The sequence below is a fragment of the Ambystoma mexicanum genome, chromosome 11 (genome assembly GCF_040938575.1).
Source record: "Ambystoma mexicanum isolate Mex_15411 chromosome 11, UKY_AmexF1_1, whole genome shotgun sequence".
In the NCBI taxonomy this organism is placed as follows: Eukaryota; Metazoa; Chordata; class Amphibia; order Caudata; family Ambystomatidae; genus Ambystoma; species Ambystoma mexicanum.
Genome location: NC_090934.1, coordinates 1,367,035,467 through 1,367,059,702, shown reverse-complemented (window position 1 = coordinate 1,367,059,702; position 24,236 = coordinate 1,367,035,467). Strand labels below are relative to the sequence as shown.

At 45.7% G+C, this 24,236-nt stretch overlaps 1 protein-coding gene across 2 annotated transcripts in view; it reads left to right on the top strand.

Moving 5' to 3' along the window:
- SLC30A4 (solute carrier family 30 member 4) overlaps positions 1 to 24,236 on the top strand; it is a 225,074-nt gene that overhangs the window by 166,616 nt on the left and 34,222 nt on the right. For both annotated transcript variants that reach the window (XM_069624943.1, XM_069624942.1), the window contains exon 4: positions 8,993 to 9,185. In XM_069624943.1, the coding sequence (XP_069481044.1) occupies positions 8,993 to 9,185 (193 nt within the window). The remainder of the gene's footprint in view (positions 1 to 8,992; positions 9,186 to 24,236) is intronic.

Sequence of the window (24,236 nt, the reverse complement as noted above, 5' to 3'; positions counted from 1 at the left end):
GTGGCATATTATAAATCAAACAACATCAGGTCACCAAGTCGCAATTCAAACAAACGATGTTTCAGAGGACACGTGGGTACGTTATTATTCTGACCTATTTACTAGTGCGCAAGCATTTTCATCTGCTTCACTTACAAAGTTTGACACCGCATTCAATCTATGCTTTGCTAAAGAAGACATAGTGCATCTAATTAGACAGGCCAGTAATTCCAGGGCCCCTGGCCCAGATGGCCTATCTAACATGCACCTAAAGCAATTCCCGGATATCTGGGCTGACATATTATTTCTCATGTTCGAAACCGTTAACAAATCCCAAAAAATTCCCATATCTTGGAGAAAGTCTAGTCTCATTCCGATCTACAAGAAGGGCGATCGTGCATGCCCGGCAAGTTATAGACCCATCTCATTATTGGATGTCTCGGGAAAGATTTTTTGTCGACTCATTCTACGAGAATTAAATGAGTGGACTAAGAATCACTTGAGACGGGATCCTCTCCAATCGGGCTTTGTCAGTGGTTTGGGAACAATTCCTAACATCATTACCATCAACATGCTGAAAGCCCAATATGTAACCAGGAAACAGACTTTATTTTTTGCATTTATAGATTTCCGGGCAGCATTTGACTCTATAGATCGGATCCTTCTCTTTAATAAATTAAAAGCGCTTGGCTGCCCTAGTTCTATTGTGGCCCTAATTGTTCAACTTCATACGAATACTTCTATGCGAGTCCGACTCACACGTGAAGGCCTCTTATCGGCACCTTTTCCGACGTTTGTCGGACTCGAGCAGGGATGTATATTGGCATCCACATTGTTCAACCTTTTCATATTAGATTTAGGCTCATCTTTCCTTGGCATTACTGCCGACGCTCCGGAGTTGGGTGGCCAACGCATTCCGTGGATGCTCTATGCAGACGACCTGGTTTTGGTCTCACAGACGCCAAAGGGTTTGCAGAATTTGCTGACTGCCCTTTCACGCTATGCAGAGTCAAACCATCTCACAATTAATCTGACCAAATCTCAGATTATGGTCTGCAAGCCTCATGGGAAATGTAGAACTTATAATGGGCCGTGGTTCCTGCAACAACAAACCATGGAAATTGTTTCGGACTATAAGTATTTGGGCGTTGGCATCCAAAACACTGCCACTGATGTCGCATTTACATACATCCTAGACACAAAACTGTTGAGTTTGATATCGCAAGCTAAAATTCTTGTATATAAATATGGGAAATTTACGCTGAAACATATTCTGATGTTCTATGAACAAAAGGTAGTGCCCATCTTGCTCTATGGTGCGGAGTCAAAATTATACTCCAATGACAACTCCTGGAATAGACTTGAGGCTACTTTCTGGAAAAGGGTGTTGCGACTCCCAAACTGCGTACCTCTGCCCATATTAAGATTCGAATTGGGTCTGAACTCTCTGCATAGCAGAGTGAAATGGAGAATGTGTGCTTTTTTTCGGAAAAGTCTGCTTGGAATTACCAATAATAACATCTTGAGTACAGTAGCTCGCCAGTTATCTGGGTCCTCTGCTCCTTTCCCTATGAAATGGCGAAATTTGGTAGTAGACACATTAGCTGGAGCTAATATCTCCTTGCAATTCCTTATAGATAACCCAATTGGTGCAAAGAAAAAATTCCTTTGTTGGGATTGGATTACAAATCATGAGTTATGTGCAAATTACAAAGATTTCGTACCTAATCTTTTTGGTCCCAAACGTCTAGGACAAGCGGTTGGCTATCTCCTGAAATGCCCATCGGCAAACATTCGTAATAAATTATTACGAATGAGGCTGAATTTGTGGTTGACGAGAGAGATTATGGTCAGGCGCAAACTTATTCATGTGGATCTTAACTTCTGCCGCTTTTGTAAAAATCGATGTGCGAAAGAAACGCTCCAACACCTAATTGTGATATCCGTCAGAAACACTGCAAAAATCTTCTGAGTTTGTACATGGAGAAGGATGAAAACGAGATTTGGAGTATTTTATTTAAGAGCACCAGATTTTCAGTCATGAAGGCTATTGTGCACTTTTTGGAAAATGTTTTATCTGATGAGATACTGTTAGAAGTATGTTGAATGGACTCATTATCAATTTAAACGTTTCTAAACTTAGAACTCTATAGTAACAATTGGACTTCTGGCTTTAAGGATGGTTATTTTAATTACTCTGTCTGTCCGCAATGATGATTATTTTAGTCACTCATATGAATTTTTTTAGATACTGAATTGATCCAAACATCGTTTTTATCATTATTATCCATGTCTAAAGTTGTAATTTTTCCCTTTTTATATCCTTCTCTGTTATCATGTATTCACTTTGTTACGATATATAAACTGTGTTAATTTTGAAAAGTTGATGTAATCACCTATGACAAAATAAAAAAAAATAAAAAAAAAAATAACACTACACTGCTGACAAGCTATAGTGACTTACAATGGCACTTACTTCAGGAGGGCCTACAAGAAGTCCCGGAACCGGTACGATCGCGCCTGCTGACGTTTGTCTCAGAAGGGAGACAGGTGAACCAAAATATCCTGAAGAATACCTTGGATGCAGCTGAAACAGCCCTAGCCCAGGGTATCCTTCTTAAGTCACGCCTGGCTCAAAAATGTGGGCTTTAAGCCTGACACACAGGCATCCATTATAAACAAACCAGTGGAGGAGACTAATTTGTTTGGGAAGGCAGTAGACGATGCCTTAGAAACTGCAAAGAAGGAGCACAAGACTCTTAAGTCTCTGAATCAAATCACTGCAAGACCCTATGAACAGCGGGGAGGTAACTCTCGCCGTTACTTTTGGGGGCAATCCTTCTAACGCCAACCCCCCCCCCCCTACACCCCCCCACCCCAGCACAACCAGTATGGGACAGGGAGTGCATCATGGTCCTCCGGACAGGGTGCAACTGCCACAGGTCAATAATAACAAAGGGGCCAACGAAGTGGCAAAGGCAGGGGTAGGAACTCCACCCCAAGGGGGTCACTTCAGACCAGTGGGTGCTCAAGACAGTTGCCCACGTTTATTGTATCTAGTTTATCTGGCCACCTCGATACCGTCCACCAACATCCAGACGCCTATCGCCAGAACACCTGAAAATTCACCTACACGAGGTGGAGATCCTTCAAGAAAAGGGCACCAGAGAAGTCGTCCCCTTTCTAAAGGTAAACAAGGGTATTTATTCATTGTACTTCCTTGTACCCAAAAAGGATCTCACCATGCGCCCTGTGTTACACTTGCGCCCAGCAAACAAGTTTGTCAAGCCAAAAAAGTTCAGAATGACAATATTCCAGGAAGTAATCCCACTGCTAGTACAGGGGGATTACATGGCAACATTGGACATGAAAGATGCATACTTTCTTATTTCAATGTTGCCAGCGCACAGAAAGGACCAAAGGTTTATGATGGAGGCCAAGCACTATCAGTTCAAGGTCCTTAACTTTGGCATTGCCTCAGCCCCAAGGGTGTTTATGAAGGTACCAGGAGTAGCAGCGGATCACCTGTGCAGGCAGTCCATTCCAGTCTATCCTTACCTTGAAGACTGGCTAATAACAAAGGATTCATCCACATGCCTGTCAAATACCCAGAACACAGTAGATCTCCTATTCAGCCTGGGATTTTCGATCAACGAGAAAAAGTCCAACATAGACCCCAGCCAATTCGAGACATTTCTGAGGGTTTAATTTAGACCAAAGACTCCCTTGTCTTCCCCTCCAAAGAGAGGGTTCAAAACATGCTGTTCCAGCTACCTCACTATGTAGCCAATCGCAAGGTTACCGTACGCAAAGCCATGCAACTGTTAGGGATGATGGCCTCCTGCATTTATCTAGTCCCACACGCACGTTTGCATATGCGCCCCATGCAAGAGTGGCTCTCAAGCCAATGGTGTCAGGCCAGCAGACAATGGGACGATCTAGTGGTTGTCTTGGCAGCCCTTGTTCTCTCTCTGCAGTGGTGGTCAAGGGAGAACCTATTGCAGGGGAAAACCTTCACCACCTCCACAGTAGAAGACACTCTCCCCACAGACGCATCTCTGACGGGTTCTCAACTCCTTCATCTGACGGCGCACAGCGTTTGGTTCCCAGTGGTAGCATCCAACCACATAAACCTGATGGAATTGCTAGCAGTATTCAAAGCCCTTCAAACACACCTCCAGGAAAAGACAGTCCTAGTCCTCAGCACCACAGCCATGTACTACCTGAAGAAGCAAGGGGGCACTCACTCTCCAGGGCTATCCAAACTGTCTCAGAACATATGTAAATGGGCTCTCAAACACAACATGTTCCTCCTGTCAACACATTCCAGGGGAACTCAATCTTCTGGCGAACGTGCTCAGCATAGACTTTCCACTACCCGTAGAGTAAGAGTGGCGTTTGCACGAACCCTGGTTCTCTCATCTCCTGGCAATGTCTGTCTCCCCTGCAAGGAAGCTACCATTCCCATACAACATGCCATCACAGGACATGGGGGGGGGGGGGACACTCCATCCATGCCCGCAAACTCTCAACTTAGCGGCCTGGCTCCTGAAGTCATAGAGTTTGGACCCCTCCAACCTCCTCAAAGATGCATGGACGTACTTGGAGAAGAAAGAAAGCCTAACTCAGGAAGCGCTTTGTGATCTGTTGCAATTCCAAGGGCATCAATCCCATAGACTGCTCACCGACACATATTGTCTTGTACCTGACTCACCTACTAGACTCTGGTCTGGTTTTTAATTCCCTGAAGGTCCACTTAGCTGCACTTTCAGCTTACACTACGTCCCAGAAAAAGGTTTTGTGGTGGCAAATCCCAGTAATCAAGGCTTTTATGGAAGGGGTTAATAGACTTCAACCTGCTATTTCCAACCCAGCTCCCGAATGTGACGGATGTGACCTGAATGTGGTTCTGACGAGACTAGACTAATGGGACATCCCTTTGAACCTATGCATAAGGCTAGCCTTAAAGCACTCACTTACAAAACTACTTTCCTGGTGGTAGTCCCACCAATAAGAAGAGTTAGTGAACTACATGCCCTTTCAGTTCAAGACTCATTTGTCACAATTTACAAACATAAGTTGGTTCGGCGCACTCACCCACGGTTTGCACCTAAAATCATTTCAAAGTTCCATGTAAACCAATCAGTAGAACTACCCACCTTCTTCCAGAACGCCACGAACGTGGCAGAAAAAAGCCTTCACACGCTTGATGTGAGGAGAGCAGTCATAAATGATCGGGGAAAAAACTAAACCACTAAGAAAAAAGAACCAGTTTTTCATTTCAGTAGCAGCTGGTAGAGAAGGGGACCCTGTCTCTAAATCGGCCATCTCAAAGTGGATTGTAAACTGCATCACACTGTGCTACACTCGGCAACAGAGATCTGCCCTTCAAGCCTAGAGCACACTCTTCTCGGGGCACTGGAAATGTTCCCATTGAGTCCATTTGTAAAGCAGCAACCTGGAGTTCTGTACATTTACAAAACACTACTGCCTGGATACTCCGTCTAGGTCTGATTCTCAGGTGGGACAAGCGGTGCTAAGACCTCTTTGCTACTATTCCTTCACACATCCCACCACCATCTCTAAGTACTGCTCGCTAGTCTATGCACAGCATTTGATTCTAAGCGGATTCACAAGCATCAGAAGACCTGCATTACTTACCGTAATATCATTTCTGATTATTGTATCTGCTTAAATTCACATGTGCCCACCCTTCCTCCCCTCTTGAAGTAGAAGGAACACCATAGACCTCCTACTCCTTTCTTTCTCTGTACTCAAGATAGTGTAAGGCTCCCTAACTGCAGGAAAAAACAAAGAGGGACCTCGACGCGTAAGGGATTTTGGATACACTACACGTCATGTTAGGGATAGTGTAACAAGCAAACCCATGTCGACGTCCCCCTTTCGATCCTCGAAAGATAAGATGCAATACTCTGCGATTACCACTAGATGTCGGACTATATGCACAGCATATGCATCTAAGCAGATGCAATCAGAAATGCTATTACGCTAAGTAATGCATGTCTTCTATTCCTTTCCATTGCTTTTTAAACATTTGTTGAAAAAGCTGCTCTAGAAGCTAGGAAAAGCATTTTACTTGTATGTATATCCCTTTTAATGACTTCTGGAACAACCTTCACACCCACAGGAACATTTCCTAAATGTGTCCCATCTTCTAAAGGTGCTTTGTGAACTTTTGGGCACAAGTCCCCATTCAACTTAGTGTTGGACTCTAACGTTGGGGATTCTATTCCTGTGGACTGGTTATACAATTTCTAACTACTTACCTTCCATTTCAGGTATTGGGGTGATTTCTATACCAAGCTTGACTGTATATATGTTTTTATATTTAGAGTTCTGTGTGATATTACCTGCTTGATTCATTTAGCTAGTGTGTTTTTGGGCCTACAATAAGTTCACTGTGTTGACTCATTGTGGATCCCTGACCGCACTCACCTCTAACGAGTTAGCCTTGACCACTCTCCATGCTTACCTTGATTGGGTTTGGTCAAACTCCCAGAGTCCCCAGTTCTCTTTAACTAGGGTGGCCTTCCATCTTAACATGGAGTATAGTTTAGTAGAGTGAAAGAGTGATGTCGCTGGTGGAGCTCAGAATGTGAAGAGAGTTGGAATGATACCACCCCATGTGCTCTAGCCTTGCCAGTTAGAAGATGTAGCCTGGGTCGTTGGGGACCAGTGGGTGCTGCCCTTATGTACTTTAACTTAAGAAGATACTTAATAAATATACTTACCCAGAAACCTACCTAAATAGTCCCCGAAGTTGCTTTACAATACCTACATCATAGCTGCTTCTATATGGGTATCTGCTAGAGGTCAGTAGAAGCATGTAATAGATTATCCGTCTGGAAACTACCCAGGGTATTAATCAGTGACACTTGCCTTTGATTGTATAATGTTGGTAAACCGTTCTTTGTCAGTCGGATGTCCAAGTACATCTACATGGCAGCAATTGGTGTTTATTAGAATGTGTCAAGCAATCATTTTGTTTGTTAAATGTCATCAAATTCTCTTTCTACGTTATATTTTATGCCACTGATAAATGATCCACCACCCTGCTGAGACCTGAAACTGGCAACATGCTCAAGGCACACACCATTTTAACTGAAGACTTTGAGATGTCTCTTATCTTTCCTTCGGAAATATTTTGTTTTTTTGGTATTCTAATTGAATTTTCGATGGGTAGCTTTCAACTATGCAGGTCTATTGCATCAAAGGGTTTCAATTGACATCTGATAGAAAACCATAGTCGGTCACTCAGTCCATGATGTGGAATCTTATCTTGGAGAGGAAGCCTACCAATCTGTAATTCCTGCCCAATAACCAACCATATTCACTGAGCTGTTCCATGAACCAATATCACATGGGGAGAGGAGATGTAGGAGAGGTCTATGTACAATATAAAAAACATCTACCCACCCCAACAGAAACATAAATACTGGTGTGCAGCTCTCCCTGCCTAGGTTGTTCACAGGCAACCCCCCGCACCCAACAGAAACAAATGTGTACCTGACATTCAAGTAACCTTTCACACCTCACATTTCCTAGGCCCCACTGCCAAAACAGTAAAGACCTGGCGCTCTGCCACGCAAGCCATTTCCCACTTAATGCCTCTCTCACACTACAGAAGGCCTGATTCTTAGTTTGTCAGCACTATCTTCTTGCACGGACAATAGCAGGGCAGCCTTATGAAAGTGCATGTCAGAATCTCCTCTCCTGTATTTACAGAGGAGCCGCAGATTGTGCAGCCTGCAAAGAGGAATATACCATATCCACTTTCTCTCATGTCATGGTAGCAGATGATGGTATTCATAATCCACCGCCACCATTATGTCGCGAGAAGGGGTACAGCATTTTGAAAACCAATAGTTGATTGATAAAAGGCTTTCTGTGTTTCATTGTATCTTACTGTTCGACCTGTTTTTACATGTTGAATGTTTCAGGTATAGTGATTTTCATGACTGAGTAAAAATAAATCTTTTGATGAGTGGATTATGGCTTCTAGTAGAAGCCAAATGCAACATCTACCTGTTATGACGAGTATTGCTCAGAACACACCCTTGTTTCTCCGCAAAGTGCTCTACATTTTACCTTCATGGGATATTGTCTTCTACCCCCCCTTTTTTTTGTTTTTTCTTTTCTGTAAACAAGCTCATCTGATGGTTTTTCTACACATGTGAAATGAGAACCCACATTCTATCATGAGAAGGCCTTTAAATCTCCTTTTAAAGACTCTTTGTACTTTATCATCTGAGGAATTTGCTTAAGTAGGAGAATCCACTGGCCAACATCTCTAGGTGTGTGGTCTTCTCCACAAATCACATTACTTACAAGGTTCTCCTACTTCTAAGAGAAGAGGCTCTCATGACCAGAACAAAACTGCATATGTAGATTTTTTTTTCTAGGATTTTGCCTGCCATTTAAGTCTGTAAGGCAAGTGTCTGGTGCTATTGGAAGGCTTATTCACTAAATACTTTGCCCCAAAGAGATGCTCTTTTTGGCCAACAGCTATTCGCAAAAATGTATACATCCCAGTGCGTTGGCCAATGTCGGCTGTGCTCCTCAGTTTATTCTTTATACTTTTGAAAGTTTCACAAGATTGATAAAGGAGTGAGTTGTGACAGAGAAATAAAAAGGCACGATGTAATAGGACTCCGGAAAACCTAATCTTGGGCTCTCCCCGATTGGCATAATTTCTTTAACCTCTAATGCCATTGACCACGTAAATTGGTCTGTCTGGCTAGCAAATAGAGGATTGCTGCTCGGCTAATGTGAAACAAAATAGTTACAAAGTATGCCATCTAGAGAATGCATGCCCAGAATCGCATACAAATCTGTGGTTGTGACTACATACAGAAAGAAGATTCCAACCCCTGCCACCAGGTGACAAGATGCCCACAAGCTGATATTGTGCGAATTACTTTGGATGCTAAATGTAGCTTTACTACTTTATTCTGCACTGCTAATTCAATGTACTTTTACTTTCTCGTTTCAGAATGGGATTGCTGTTGAGTCAAACGGGTCACACACATTCCCACTCCCACTCTTCAGGAGGCACTTCTCACTTAAATCAGGCTCATGGCCACGGACACACAAGCCTTGCAGTGAGGGCAGCTTTCATACATGCATTAGGGGACCTTGTGCAAAGTGTGGGTGTACTAATAGCTGCATATATCATTCGATTTAAGGTAAATAAGATGTATGCATTTTTGTTTTATTATGAATGTTAACCAAAAATGATATAACGAGAATACCTTGCATCATGTTAGAACAAAAGAAATGTAACAGCAGTGTAAAATATTCTAGTACTGATCTGCTAGTATAAGTGAAAGACATTAACATTTATAAATAAGGGCAGATTTAATTACGTTTTTGTTTTTTTACAAGCTAATTTTTTCAAGTTAAACTTGACTTGATTCTAGAAGTTGTATGAACAAAGGTATTTGTAGTGTTGTAAGCAGGATTGATGTTTTCCATGATATGTTGGTACTTTGAGATGAAAGATGAGGCTTTGTGCGGGTTTACTTATGCAAGTGAAAGTATTGATCCAAATATTTAGGAATGCTGTTGCCCGTTAAGATTCACATTTTTTCCCCGGAGTATTTGGAAAGTATAATCTCGTGTGATGGCCATGTGCCTCAGCACATTGTTTGGAATTATATTCTATGAGAAATTATTTGGTGAGCCAAAGTCCATTAGCCTAACAAAATATACCAGTTTATTCATTAAATGGATACTGCTCTGACAATAAGTGCTTCTTAAAAGCAACATTAAGAAATTAAATAATGTAATATTAATATAGTGACAAATTGGAATATATGCCAGTGTCCCACATGTATACCAATAGTTAGAATTTGTTAAAGTGCATCTGCTAACTAGTGCTCCATGTTTCTGTTGTAGTCATTGGAGCTTCTCACGCTACTCACTATTCTGCATCTCGCACATTCAAATCCGTCCTCTCAAAGAAATCCTTGCATGTATAATATGTATTTGTTTAACTTTCCTCTGGATGTAAAACAATTTCACTGAATTGCACTGTATACAGATCTTCCACTTTTAGAACTCTTAGTAAGGCAGATCACTCATCTACAGGTTGAGCTAGACGCAGGGTGGCTGAAGAGCATGCTCGCCAGAAAGGCAATCTGCATGTAGAAAGATTGGACTGAACTTAGAACATCTAGTCAAACCTCCTCGAGAGCACCATAGCCTTTTTGCAGAAGCCTCCCTTTGCTTGGTCAACTCGTCTGTGGGACAAGGTCAGGTAGCAAAGGATGTTCTGCTTAGGATCCCACTCGTAAGAATAAATAGATGTTTGTGGTAACTGTGGTACTGTAGTCTATGCCTCATTAGGCTTTTCCCACTTCTAGGTCCCCTCCCCGATGGGAGTACCTTTTGTACTGTGAGTGTACCTGTCTGCTCCTTCTATGAGTTCCCCACACCCTCCACCCTCCCTCTCAGTAAGTCGGGTAGGAAGAAGTTCAAGAGGGACATCCTGGTCTCCAACCCAGGCCTCCCTATCGCTGATACCTACATGGGTGCTTCCCTAATGTCTTAATTAATGTCTATCTGAATGGAACTATCTTAGTATAGGGCCTTCAGCCCAATCACCTCCTTTTCGATAGGCGTCTCCCGAGTTTTATCAACTTCCTTCCTTCTCCTGCTACTCCTATTAGCACATCTCCCTTTCCACCCTCAGCCTCCACCTCTCTGGCTCACTCGCCATCCACAACCTCTTGGGCTCCTCCTCCTTTTACCTCTTGGGTTCCTCTGCCATCTACATCCTTGGCTCCCTTGCCAGCTGCCTCTCTCCTGGCCCCCCTCGACCTCCACCTCTCTGGCTCCTCTGCCACTTCCATTGGGTAACTCGCTCCTCTGGACCTCTCACCGGAAGTCTTTTAAAAGTGGCAACCTGCTCCACATTGCTACTCTCAACTCTCGCTCTGCTGTCACACACTCCTCTGACATCTGCCACCACCTTCAACTCCTGATCTAGATGTACTTGCCCTCGCCGAGACACGGTTTAAGGCCAGCTCTGTCACAAGTTTGACAAACTCCACTCGAGGGTTATAAGATCCTCTCTGAGCCCATGCCCAACAGGCCCGTAAGTGGAGTGGCCCTGATCTTACTTGAGTGGAGTTCAGCCTCCATCATTCCGACTCAAACCTACTCCTCCTTTGAAAGCCTGGTCTACAGGCTCTCTATCTCTCATGGCTTCTCTCTGACCTTGGTCACCTTCTACAGGCCACCTGGCCTGGCCACCCTCTTCCTTTCTGAATGGGCAGACCTCACTGCATCTCTCCTTTCCTCTACCTCTCAGCTTCTCCTCCTTGGGGATCTCAACATCCATCTGGACTCTCCCGACTCCTATGGGCTTTTCCGCAAACTCTGCAACTCTCTCCCTCTCCATTCTTCCCTCTGGCCTGACTCACTCTGCCGGGTACCCCTTGGATGCTCTCATCTCTTCAGACATCCCCCCCCTCTAATCCTCTCACTACTCCTCTCTCCTGGACTGACCACTCTCTCCTTTCTTGTCACTTGGAGCTTCCTGTCCCCTTGCAAAGGCTCACCCAGCAATGCCACCTTCCTTTGCGGTCATTCAACCTAGGAAGCGAGTGTCAGTAGCTGCCTTTCCCTCCGCCTCCTACTCCTGCGGCTGAATCCCATCCTTTCCAACCTTCACCTTTTAACACACTGGACATCCTTGCCCCTGTCATGTGATTCTGCATGAAGTTTGCCAAACAAATGTAACTCCTGGTATCACTCAGATCTGGTTGCACTGAAATGGGGAACTTCAGGTACACCCTCTGACAAACTGGCATGCCGCCTACTTGAAAGGCAATAGACTCTCCATCCTGCCTAAAAAGAAAAAATGTCCTGTGTTTTTCGATAGAAAAACACAGGACATCCTGTCGTCTCTCTCCTGCTCCCTTCCCACGCTCTACCTCTCTCAGGCCTTCCTTGGCTGCTCCCACTCCTCTCCTCCCTCACCTGATGATGTTTCCAGACTAGTCCGGTCTATGAAAGTCTCATCCAAACAGATGACCCCTCCTGGCCCTCCAGAACCATTAAAGACAACATCGGTTCACTTGCTACAGCCTTGGCCAGTCCCTGCAACCACACTTTCTCCACTGGAGTTTTCCCCTCTCTGCTCAAGTGCTCCCTTGTGCACCCCCTTCTAAAAAAGCCTTCTGCCGACTCCTCCATTCTGGCAAACTATCGCCCGATCTCTCACTCCTTTCCTGGGGAAACTCCTGGAGAAGTTGATTATGTCCCTGTAACGCTCACCTGATTCCCGTAGAGGCGCCGGTCTTGACTGGGCGTATACCGTATCTTCAAAGGTGATGTGTAACACACGGCTGGCTCTTTGGGCTGGACCTCTGTGCACTGTATGTCTGACTCGAAGGGTAAGATGTCTTAGGTAAGTGAACGCCGTGCTCTCCATCTGCCTCGGGGCAGGGTGCTGTAACCAGTTTCTTCACTGGATAAGGGGAGCAGGCCTCTTGACTTCAGAGGACTGCTGTCCGTCGTTTACTGAACGAACGGTAAGTTTCGAGTAATTCTAATGTCTTTAAAGTCTTTAGTAATGATGTTTCTTGTTTTGCAGGGTTCCGGCGATGGCGGATGACGGGCTGAAGTGAGTTGAAGATGGAGCCCGTGTGATGAATAGAAGCGCCTGGAAGCACGTAAGTAAGCGCTTGTTGCCTGCTTCACGATGCGCTCTAACTGTCTTTTTATTTTGCAGGTACAAGTTCGGAGCGGCTGCAGGGTGCCGGAATACCCACTGGGTTAGATGTGGAAAGGAGTAATGGCACGTGAGTATTAAAGTTCCCCAATGTCTTTAAACGCACCTTGTTTTGTCTTTCAGATGCGGGATGCAGCGCCGAAGGCCTCCGGGGCGTGCGAAGAGTTGGTAAGCTTTTGTCTTTCAGATGCCGGAATGCAGTGTGAAGACCTCCGGAGCACACGAAGAGTAGGTAAGCCTTTGTCTTTCAGATGCCGGAATGCAGCGCGAGGCGTTGGTGACAGCCGATGGACCAGGTAAGTGAAGAGCTGTCACTGAAGACCGTAATGCTAACCTGTTCTTTCTTGACTTTATAGGTGTTGCTGAAGACTGGATTCAGGATGGTAAGCCTTTTTCCTTAGGCCCAGGATCAGATGCAGAAGACACGATGAGCGTTCTGCTGCAGAGGATGCAGAATAACGCAAAGCAAGATTCATCCATCGGGTGTGGTTTAAATAGCCTCCTGTAGTGCTTAGGTGTCTCCTTCCACAGCCACGCCTAGGTAAGAAAAGAGTTCTTGCTTTCCAGAAGAGTTCCAGTGTTCTGAATCTAGGGAGTGGCTCCTGCCCCACCCAACAGGAAAAGTAGTTCCAAACAGAAGAGGATCAGAGGCTCAACTGGCAGGCAAGTAAGCAGCATGGTCTGCTGCAGGTAAGTTCACCCAAGCATGGGACTGGGCATATTTATGAGCCTGGTGCCACTGGCGCCAGGACTGGGTCCAAAAGGCCCCCATTGGGACTGGTTGGCACTCGGAACCTGGGTTATGGATCTGCTTCCAAGGGAGTTGGGAAAACCCTGACCTTTTGGAAGCAGAGATCATGACAGTCCCAGCTTACCCTCCACACTGAAACTGTTGGTTGTTTCCATGACCATCAGTCTGGCTTCAGATCAGCCAGAGGCACGGAAACTGCTCTCCTGAACACCCGTGAAGATATGCTCTCTAACCTTGACTCTAACTCTCCCTCTGTCCTCATTCTCCTTGACTTTCCCTCTGCTTTTAACACAGTGAACCACAGCTTCCTGACCACTCCTCTTCGTGATACCTTGGGCATCACGGATCCGGCTCTGGCGTGGCTGTCCTCTTTCCTCTTGGTCTTTCCCACGTTCAACTTGGGTCTTTTCCCCCTCCTCCACCGCACTCTCCACATTTGGTGTTCCCTATGGCTCTATCCTCTCCCACTGGTTTTTCAATGTCTATCTGGCCCCTTTGGCCCTCCGGATCTCTACCTTTTCTTCTGACTTTGTGTTATGCGGATGATACGCAGCTCTCTTTTAGGCTACCCTCAGCTTCCTACTCCTCGCTCATCCCTAACTGATAGTGAGTGCCCCGGCAAGCCTTGTGGACAATGCAGAGGGTCCTGAACTTGACCCTTGAAGCCACCAGGAGCCAGTGGAGTAATTCCAGAGCCGTAGAGATGCTGTGCCTGGGCTTGGGGCCAAGGATAAGTATTGCCATCCTGTTCTGGATGAGTTGTAGAGGGTAAAGGGAAGAGTTAGGTAAATTGAAAAAGCGGATGTTGCAGTTATCCAGCCTAGAGAGAACCAGGGCTCTGGCGACAGTGAGCTTCTGGGGGAAGGTGAGAAAAGGAAGGTGCAGTTGGAAGTGGGACTTTCTGGGACGGTCCGTGATGTGTGGAGAGAAAGAGTGGAATCAAAGATGACCCACAGGTTTTTTTTTGCCTCGCAAGAGGGTGACGGCAGATGGCCCAGGGAGGCCGGCCAGAGTGAGAGGGGATAAGCAGGAGCAGGGGTCCCAATGAGAAGGATCTCCGTCTTACTGTCATTGAGGCAGAGACCATTAGAGGAACAAAATGCCTGAATAGCAATCCCCCCACCCTCTGTCCCCTACAACCACACATACCCATCTCCTGCACTTCCACGATCTAAATGATACTAGGCCTTGTAAGTCATTTGTCTTGTTTTCTCTTGTCCGGTCCCCCCCCAAACCTCCTTTTTGCCTGGGGGACCTTGAAACACTTGTGTATAGGCGCATTGTAAATAACATATCAATCATATCAAGTGGTGATGGCTGCAATGTCTAAAGCTCAAGTCCTCTGCGGTTTTGGCTGCAAATACCCTAAACAAGGGACATAAATTCCTGCACTCGATGGGGTTGTGCTGGTGTTATTTATTTTTAACAGCAATTTCTTCCTTCCTGTAAAAACAGACTCTGGTCATCTTTTTTCGACGTTTCTTTGTGGAAAGGTCCTACCCGTGTTTAACTCTGAGTACCAAACCATGTTTCGTCCCTTTGTTCAATGCCCTTTGGTGGGCTTCAGTGCTGAAGCCCTCCTCTGGCAGCGGAGTGTCTGGGGTGGACAGGATGTGAAGGAGGTGCCCGAAACTCCCTGTGCTAAGTCTCCTAGGAGACCCAAATGCACGCTGGCTTGATTGGCTGGATGACTGTCGGGCAAGGACAGCCACCCTGCTGTGTGAGTGGCAGCTAGGCTGGAATGAATGGGAGAAAACTGTTTAAAAGGCTGGTCTCCAGGAAAGAACCGAAGACGAGCTGGAAGAGGATGGCTGCTGCAACCACTGGACCGTTAGTGCTTGGTGAAGCCCTGCTGCAACCCCGAATTGCCAGATCTCCAATCGACCAAAAGCTCCTTCAAGGACGGCTTCTCCCTTTGAGTTGGTGGGACCAATCAACTCAGTAAACGCCTGGATACCATTCTCTGAGCTGGTTAAGGTTAAGCAGGGGGAAGGACACCAGTTTGTGTTTGGAAGCCACAACTATTTGTGCTGAAGTGACGCCATTTTGTTTGCTCCGACGACGATTCCGTGCAGTTCAGGAGTCCCCCGACGTTCTCCTTCTTGTCCCCATGACTGAGGTTCAGGAACAGCGAGATCTGCAGGACCTGCCAGGAACAAATGTCTTCAGTTGCATCTTTTTGCTCCACTTTAAGGTACTGTGTCATATGGTTGAGAGATCCCAACTCTCGCGGTGGAAGTTTGTGCAACTTTCCCAACTCGCAGGCTTAATCAGCTTATGACCCGACATATCTTGCTTTATCGTCTGAACTACTTCTAAGAAACTTTTACAAAGACGTCTCCATTTGTACTAGATCTGTGCTATCCTATCCAATAACACTAGACTATTGACTTTGACCTGGCCTATTGTATCGAATTGGCCCTCTTTGTACATTGAACCTTTGCATTATCTAAAAGAAGTGTTTTCTAACCCTTTTTACAAACCTATGCCTTTTATTCCTATTTAAAAGTATTGAAGTGCTAGTTGGCTCCTTTTTCAGGGGAGCGCAAACTGTCTATCACTTAGTATATTGGTGTTTAATATGAAGTTGATTTCTACTAGTGAAAGGTTTCTAAATAACTGTGTAAATAAATGTTTAAGTATTTTTTATCAAGAAACCTTGGGTGTACGTGTCTACCTGAACCGCTGTGATTGTGATACATCTGTGTAACTGCTTTTACTGCTCACATTCCCTTTTGAGATAAGCCTGGCTGCTCAGCTTGCTACCAAAAGTGTGTGGTTCAGACTTCTACCAAAGGTTGGTTTTTGCTTATACCTGTAGTGCTAATTGTGTGGCGTTCCCAGAGGGTACTACCTGCAATTCTGCCTAACAAAGGCAAAACCATCTGAGAAGGAGGCTGGGGCAATTGTGGAAGGAGTAAAGAAAAGGCTGCTGGAGAAGGGGGTACATGGTGGGGGCAGTGAGGGGTGACAACATTCTAGAAATGGTAGCAGAGGCAGCTGCTTACCTGGCAAGTTCCAGCCCTCTCTTGAGAAATCCTTTGTTTTAAGCAGAACATCAGAGTGCCAGGGAAGAGATGGCTGAGAAAGGAGTATTTGAGGGGGTGTATGGGAGGGTGTCGCAACCAGCCTACCTCACTGAAAAATCTAAAGTTGAGATTGATTGTGATGAGGGAACCACAACACCTCTTGCCTAAGAGGATAAACCGATGTCTTTTGGCTATTGGTTGACCTGAATGGTTTGAATGACCTGAATGGTTTTAGAAAATGAAGATTTCCTGCTGCTCCTTGGTCTCCAGACCCTTCATTATCCAATTTCTAACATAGCCAGTTACCTGTGGTGAGGCTAAATGCAAGTGAAACCAGCAGGTATTTTATTGGTGAAAGGAAAACCTTTTTGGCATCCAACAGTTGGCGAGTGTTGGGGGTAATAAATGCTACATAGAGTATCCTGCAATCCTATGCCTGATTATGGAATGCCGAGCTTGTGCATTTTCAAATAATTCTAAAGCTGAACTCTTGGGGACTATGAATACATGGCATAGCTGGATGGATGCTAGTCATTTGTTCTAATATATGATCTTGAGTCTTACTGTTTGCACCTTGTTGCTGATTTGAGTTGCTCCTTCTCTCCACTATCTGCTCCAGCTCTCTGCATACCCGTCTGTCCTTGAGGTTCTGGTGTTACATCTTCATAATTGTAGCTCTCATTTACTGATTGTGTGGCTCCTGCTGTTTTTGTAATTCACCTTTTTTTTATTGTATTGAATTATCTATTTTTCTGGGGGGGGTTTGAGGGGGGGTTGACTGTATCCAGGAGTTGGACAGTTTTTAGTGTCTCAGTTGGAGAAGAGTTTATCATTTGGCTAGAGTGTTCAAGGCGTACTTTCTTTGTAGACCCCATGTCACAGTATATATGTTTGGTGTTTTCCTAGTTTCCATTACCGAATTTAACTGAAACTATTTGAATGACTTGGTTTGCACAGGGTGGATTGCATGCTGTGCAGCTTTCAGGCGCTCTGATGCTGTCCCCATTGACAATGAGGCATGGACTGGATCCTTGCTGTTCTGACACAGGCAGTGTATCTAGGGAGTGGAGGTAGGGGATGGCCTTAATCCTGGACCATTGACTGCATTAAATACGGCATAAACGGTATGGGGAGCTGGGTTCCCTTGACGTAGAACCCATGCCCTCTGCTTCCAATGCTGCATGAACAGTGCAGGGAAGGGGCGATCACGTAGACCCTGAGTAATGACAAGCAGCTTATTTTAAACAGTCACCCTCCCTCAACTGTCAAGGTCCCAGATATTGTGCCCACTCTCCTATGTAGGGCTCCATGGGATATCCTTGACCCTTGGGTGGTTTGCATCCGGTTTTTTTCCTAAATATTTAGGAGATTGTGGCACAGCCCCACCTTAATGAAACCAAAAAAGTGATGGGTGGAAGGTTTCAAATTAATCTGAGCCACTGGCATTGCTCTGGGCAACCTTCCACACCACAGTTTTTTAGCCCATCTGCACTGTTGCAAAAGGGGCCAGCTATATGCAAATCAGTCAGGTACTGCCAAAAATGGGAGTAGCCCTGTCTGAACTGTGAGTGGGTAGGCCCAGGCGTGGGTCTCTTGCTTGCTGCCCCACAGGCAACCAAGCTGCACCTCACTGAGGAAGCCCAACAAAGCCGAAAGAATACCCAGCTAGTAATTGTTGCCTGAAGTCACATTGTGCTTTTTTGCCCAGAAAAGTTTGAATGTGTTGATGTTCGGGAGAATTCTCATAAATGTGCTAATTCCCTTCATCTTAGAGACCCCCAGCAACTTTGCTGGATTTTGAAGACTTGATTTTTTTACCTGGAGAGTGTGAACCTTTTTTCCCACTCTCTCATGTATTTTGATGTGCGTTTTACTCTTGTGTTCTTTGATTATGGAGTTTTAGACAACTCTGTAAGCATCATCTTTTCATGCGTGTTACACAGCACCCTCAGTGCAGTAACACAGGGAAGCCCTTTTAGGCTGTCCCAAGGTTTAAATACCTTCTATGGGATAAACTGTTTCCTATACAATGTAAAGTTAAATTGACTTTAATAGTCGTTTTAGATTCCTAGACCCAGCACACACTATCTTAAAATAGAGTGCTGGAGGGGTTAGTTAGACTCCCCTGTGTCTAGAAACTCATGTAGCAGTCAAATGCTACCCTTTCCTATCGAAATGGCTGGTGGCAGTGGTTTTACAACAAACTACCATGATTTTTCCCGACCGCGAACACCAATCGCGAGGGGCCATGTTTTTCAAGATGGCGTCTTAGCCTCCTTTGTTTAAACAGGTCCCGGTCTTCTTTTTTGCCATTTCTTTTTGGAAAGGTCCTTCTAGAGTTTGTCTCTGTGCGCCAAACTAGGTTTGGTCCCTTTTGTTTCTATGCCTTTGGCAGGTTTCAGTACTGAAGACTGCCTATGGCACGTGAGTGTCTGGGGTGGCCAGGAAGTGAGGTAGGTGCCTGAAACGCCCTGTGCTTAGTCTCCTAGGAGACCCAAATGCACTCTGGCATGATTGGCTGGCTGACTGTCTGGCAAGAACAGCCACCCTGCTGGGTGAGTGGCAAAAAACTGTTTAAAAGGTGAGTCTTTTGGCTTTCAAGGCAGAGCCGACCACTGGAACGAAAGAACCGAAAACGTGCTGGAAGAGGACGGCTGCTGCAACTACTGGGCCGTTGGTTTGCCTAGTGGAGCTTTGCTGCAGGACCGAATCGCCAAGTTCATCTCGACAGAGAAGCCCTTCAAGGACGACTTCTTCCTTTGAGGTGATAGGACCAATCAACTGGTAAGCCACCTGGATACCATTCCCTGAGCTGGTTAGGATTAGCTAGGGGGAAGGACACAAGCTTGTGTGCTTGAAGAACAGCAACCAGAATCGGAGATTTGCTAATTTGCCAGCTTTGCGACCAGTCCCCATGCAGTGCAAGAGTCCCCTGACATCCTCCCTCTTGTCCCCGCGATTGAGGCTCAGGAACCGCGAGATCTGCAGGAACAGAAGTCTTCAGCTGCATCTTTTTCTTCAATATAAGGTACTGCGAAAAACCGACCGAGAGAACTTACCTCTCACTGCGAAGGTGCGTACAACTTTGGCAAAATGCAGGGCTAGTCAGCTTGTGACCCAATATACAAACCTTTCTTCCGTGAACTACTTCTAAGAACCATGGCAGAGACTTTTCCGTTTAAATACCAGAACCGTTTTTACTTATACAAGACACTAGCCCATTGAATTTGGCCTACCTATTGCATTGAATCAACTCATCTGGTGAACTCAAAGTATTTGCACTGTTTTATTATCTTATGCCTTTTCGCTCCTACTTCAGTGCTATTTTGCTCTGACTTCAAGGGAGCTCAACTGCTTAGTAATCAGTATTGTAATATAATTTTTGTGTGATATTGGTGGCCTCATTTAGTGAATGCTTTATAAATGATTGTGTAATAAAGTAACACATTAATAAATGTGTTACCAAGAAAACTTGAGTATAAGTTTCTATCTGAATACTTGTCATTGTAGACCTTTGTGTAACACCCTTACAAGCTCACATTCCCCCTTGAGATGAGCCTGGCTGCTCAGCTCGCTACCAAAAACTGTGTGGTACAGACTTATACCAAAGGTTGGTTTTGCTAACACCTGTAGTCCTAGTTGTGTGTAGTTGTCCCAAAGGGTACTGCATACAAACTCTACCTAACCGTTGATCCCCAGTGATTGGATGGCTTCTAAATTTTTGAGCGAATGAATTATTGTGATGGGAATCGGAATTAACACACTGTTTGCACTATTCCTATAAGAACAGGAATTCTGTGGCAATCTGCCAAGGATCACAATTTGAACACAGTGCTGCTGGGCAGGGTCGGATTGGGTCGTCGGCCAATCGGCATGGCTGGAGACCTGGGGGCCGGTTCATGAAGCCCACGTGGGCCGGTTTCGGCCCAGGCGTGGGCTTCACTGAAGCCTTCACACTTCAGGAACCAGCCCCCAGGGCCTCGGCCTCGCCTGACGGATGCAAGTTGCAAAGGATCTGTAAGTAACTAACTTACAGATCCTTTGCAGTTGCAGCCCCGCGCCCACCGCCCCTGGCCCGCCGCAGTGTTACCTTTCTCTGAGAGGAGGGAAGTCCCCTTACCGCTGGGCGGATGGGGCGGCGGAGGAGGCGGGGGCTTCATTGAGAAGACGCGCGTTCTCCTCTCGTGACATCACCTCGCCGCTTTATATAGAAAAGGAAAGCCCCGGTGCTGCCTTTATGGTCCAGGTACAGAGCGCACAACCCGAGCTCGGAGCAGTGCGGGCGGAGAAGGCTGCGCCAGTCACCTCTTATCCCTGCTCACCCCTTCATGGATGTTTCTCTCTAGGAGCCCGATGATGGTAGCTCTCAGGATCCCGCTGGCGTGCCTGGTGCTCCTGGCTTTCTCCTCCGACGGCTTGGGTGCAGGTACGGTCATGGTCAGGGATGGGCTGGGGCGGGCCACCTCCCCCAGTCAGCCCAGGAGGGCACAGAGCGGCACTCAGGCAGCCATCTGCCACCTAGGCCAGCCTGCTGGCACAGAGGCGAGGGACCCATCAACCCGACAGCCCAACACCACAGGCTGCCTGCCTGCTGCTGGCAGCGGAGAGAGATGTAGACAGCCCTGCTCAGAGGAGGTAAGATCATAGTAGTAACCATTCCATTCTTGCTTGTGTGATGACTGTGCTGCCAGAGGAGGGTACTCCCCGTCCACAGTGACTAAGTTTGCAGATGTGTGCAGCTCTTGATTTCCACATGACAAGTGCTTGCCATGCATGCATATTTAACAGCTAAGAAGTGTTGTGCTCCAAATGTAAGCATTTCAAGTATGATATTTGATTTGTTACCAGTCCATGGAATGCAGCCAGGGCTATTTTTGTCAAAGTGGTTTGAGGTAAAGATTTCACCGCACTTGGAAAGCGTGCAGCAACATTTCCCTGTCTAAAAAAGATGTTTTCAGAGCCTGTGAACTCATTTCCAGAAAATGTTTTGGGTCATTGGCTGTCCGGCCTGCCCCGTAAAAGGCCAAAGCTGAAAGGGCCACCACGGTCATTCATGTTTGTTCGACGGGGTGGATGTGCACCGCAGCACAAAGGCGGCCTGTTGGGTGGAGGGAGGGGACATGCGCTCTAGTCCAAGTGTAACATTATGAGACACTCCTCCTTACACCCTTCACTGGGGGTTGGATGTGTTCGAAGGTGCCCTACATTGTTATTTTTTGTAACACCTTGGCAGCTCTGCCTTCTTCGGTGTTCGTTCGCTCGCCGGGGTGGTCGGTCAGTGGGTCACCCATAAAAAGCGTGATTTATTGGCTCCCGAGTTCTCATCCTTTCTCCTTCCTGTTGCTTACACAGGCGAGCTCCAGTTTCCTGGTCTTTACATCCACTTAACACTAAAACGACAAGCCGCACAGAGGTGTTGCTAAATGCATCAATGAGAACACGTGCTCAACAGATGTTCATGTATGTGGTTATTCTCTCTTGTGATTAGTAAACACGCTCCAGTATAAATGGGCCCAAGCAAGAAACATTCCTTCGAAAAACGGCTCACACTTTTGCAAAAAACATGTATTTTACATAATATTTTAGCGAATGTAAATGATAACTGATGACTTACAGTAGTAGTAATACACCGTACGGACTACATGAGAAATATTTGACAATAGCACATCAAATGGCCATTGACTAGTTTTCATTTGTCCACAATGAATGTGTTGTTGTAATATGTCTATTTCTCCCATCTCTGGCATGCTGTTCAGGATGTTTGTTTGCATGTATGAGGTAATGAGTGCTCAGAGTATGTGAGTGCGCTGCTTTCCCTATTTTGCCAACCTCTGATCTGAAGCCTGAAAAGTAGATGCACGCTTGAAATGCGGCCATATTTGCACCAGACCTGCAGATGAACTTAACTGGTCTGCTGTTAAATCTCAGTTACCAGTTTAATGGTATCCACCACATAATAATTGCTCATTTTACTATAGCCGATATGATAGCTCAGTGGGTTGAGAGCTCTCTAGTGCGATGTGTGTGTGATCTGCAGGTGCGAATCCCAGCAAAGCCATCTCAGCCTTTCATCCTTCTTAGGTCGATAAATGAGTACCAACACAGGTTGGGTGATATTGTATGCAAATCTGTTCTATAAAGAAGAGCATAAGCGTAAGTGCTATACAATAACATATTCTCATTTGGTCTTGGACGTCTGCTTGGATTCACAGTAATTTGTCAATATGGATCTATACACACAGATATGAATGATACATATCGTGATACATTCTTGTATGCAAAGTTACAATATTTTATGAGCTGTGATGTAATGTGGCAAACTCATTAACGCTCCATAAGTAGCATTTTCTGTAAAGTCGTGAATTGACACGGGCCACTTTTTTTGAGGCGAGGGGTGGGCCACTTTTTTGAGGCCAGGGGTGGGCCACTTTTTCTTCAGTGTCCGGGCCTATTTCTTGTCCCAGTCCGACCCTTCTGCTGGGATCTTCTGAAAAACCAGAGGGAGCGCAGAGATGCTTCCTCTCCTTGAACAGGTTTTGCCAGCTGGATTGCTAATACCAAAGCCCCCTTTGCTTCCCGACTATCTTTTTGCTTGCACTGACGCAACTAATCAGTCCCTCCAATGACAAGAGGACGATAAAGGGTAAAGCCGTAGGCTTACTGTTAAAAAATCCCTGAAATCAAAATAGCAAACATTTCCTGGGACTTGTAGCAATCCCCAGGCTTACCCGACCTGCACGGCTGGGTCATTCCCTTCAACGCCTGCTGACTGAACCTGCCTTGACTAATGGTCAGCTGCATTCTACCCAGCATCAGATCACCTTTAGCATTACCAGAGGTGATGCTAGGCAGGAGTCAGTCACCCTCCAGTGTGAGCATTTCTTCGGCCCCCCCTTATCGGTTCCCCCCTCATCGCACCCCCACACCTCTCCCCAGTTCCTACCAAAATAGAGACTGTCCTCTGACACTGGTTGCCCTTTGACTTCTAAAACTATGTCCACAACTTTTTCACAGCTTGCGATTTGCTTTTGTGTAACTGCAAGTGCTTTCCTACTGTCTTTACACGTTGGCATTGTTTCGTATAAGAGACACGTCATCTCGTTAGACTAAATAGTGGATTAATGACACAATGGTCATCCTTGGTGCTTGGAGGCCTGACTTGGGTATAGGATGATGTTTTAGGATGTGACCCTAACATTTAATAAAGGTACATTCCTGTTATTCTGCATTGTCTTTTTCCTTTACAGCAAAGGTGAATATATGTTGACTAACCTACTGCTTGGCTATATCCTTATTGAATGTTCTGAAGTGTTATCACCCTACTCCCCATGAGTGCTGTATTGGCTGCTCTGGCCTGTTTACTGGTGGGAGAATTGGCTTGGGAGTAACACAGTTGTCTAGCTATCTGTAGATTTCTTGCACTCCCTCAACCACTGGGGGTAGAGCCGATTCCTGCTAAAATCGACCAAACAGGATACTGATGTACCACTCCTTGCTCACCCTCCTCGTACATTGGTGTGTGTGTATGTATGTGTCCTTAATCCAAGACACTCTTAGAAAAATTACATCCGAGTGAGATTGTGGACGTGTTAGGAAATTGCCCCGTGACAATGTGGATTTATGGAAATTAAGTTAATGAAACAGTGTCTCACACACCACAACCCCAGACCTTGACAAAAGTTATAGACCCGCTGCCAAATATTTCTGTTCTAGCGCC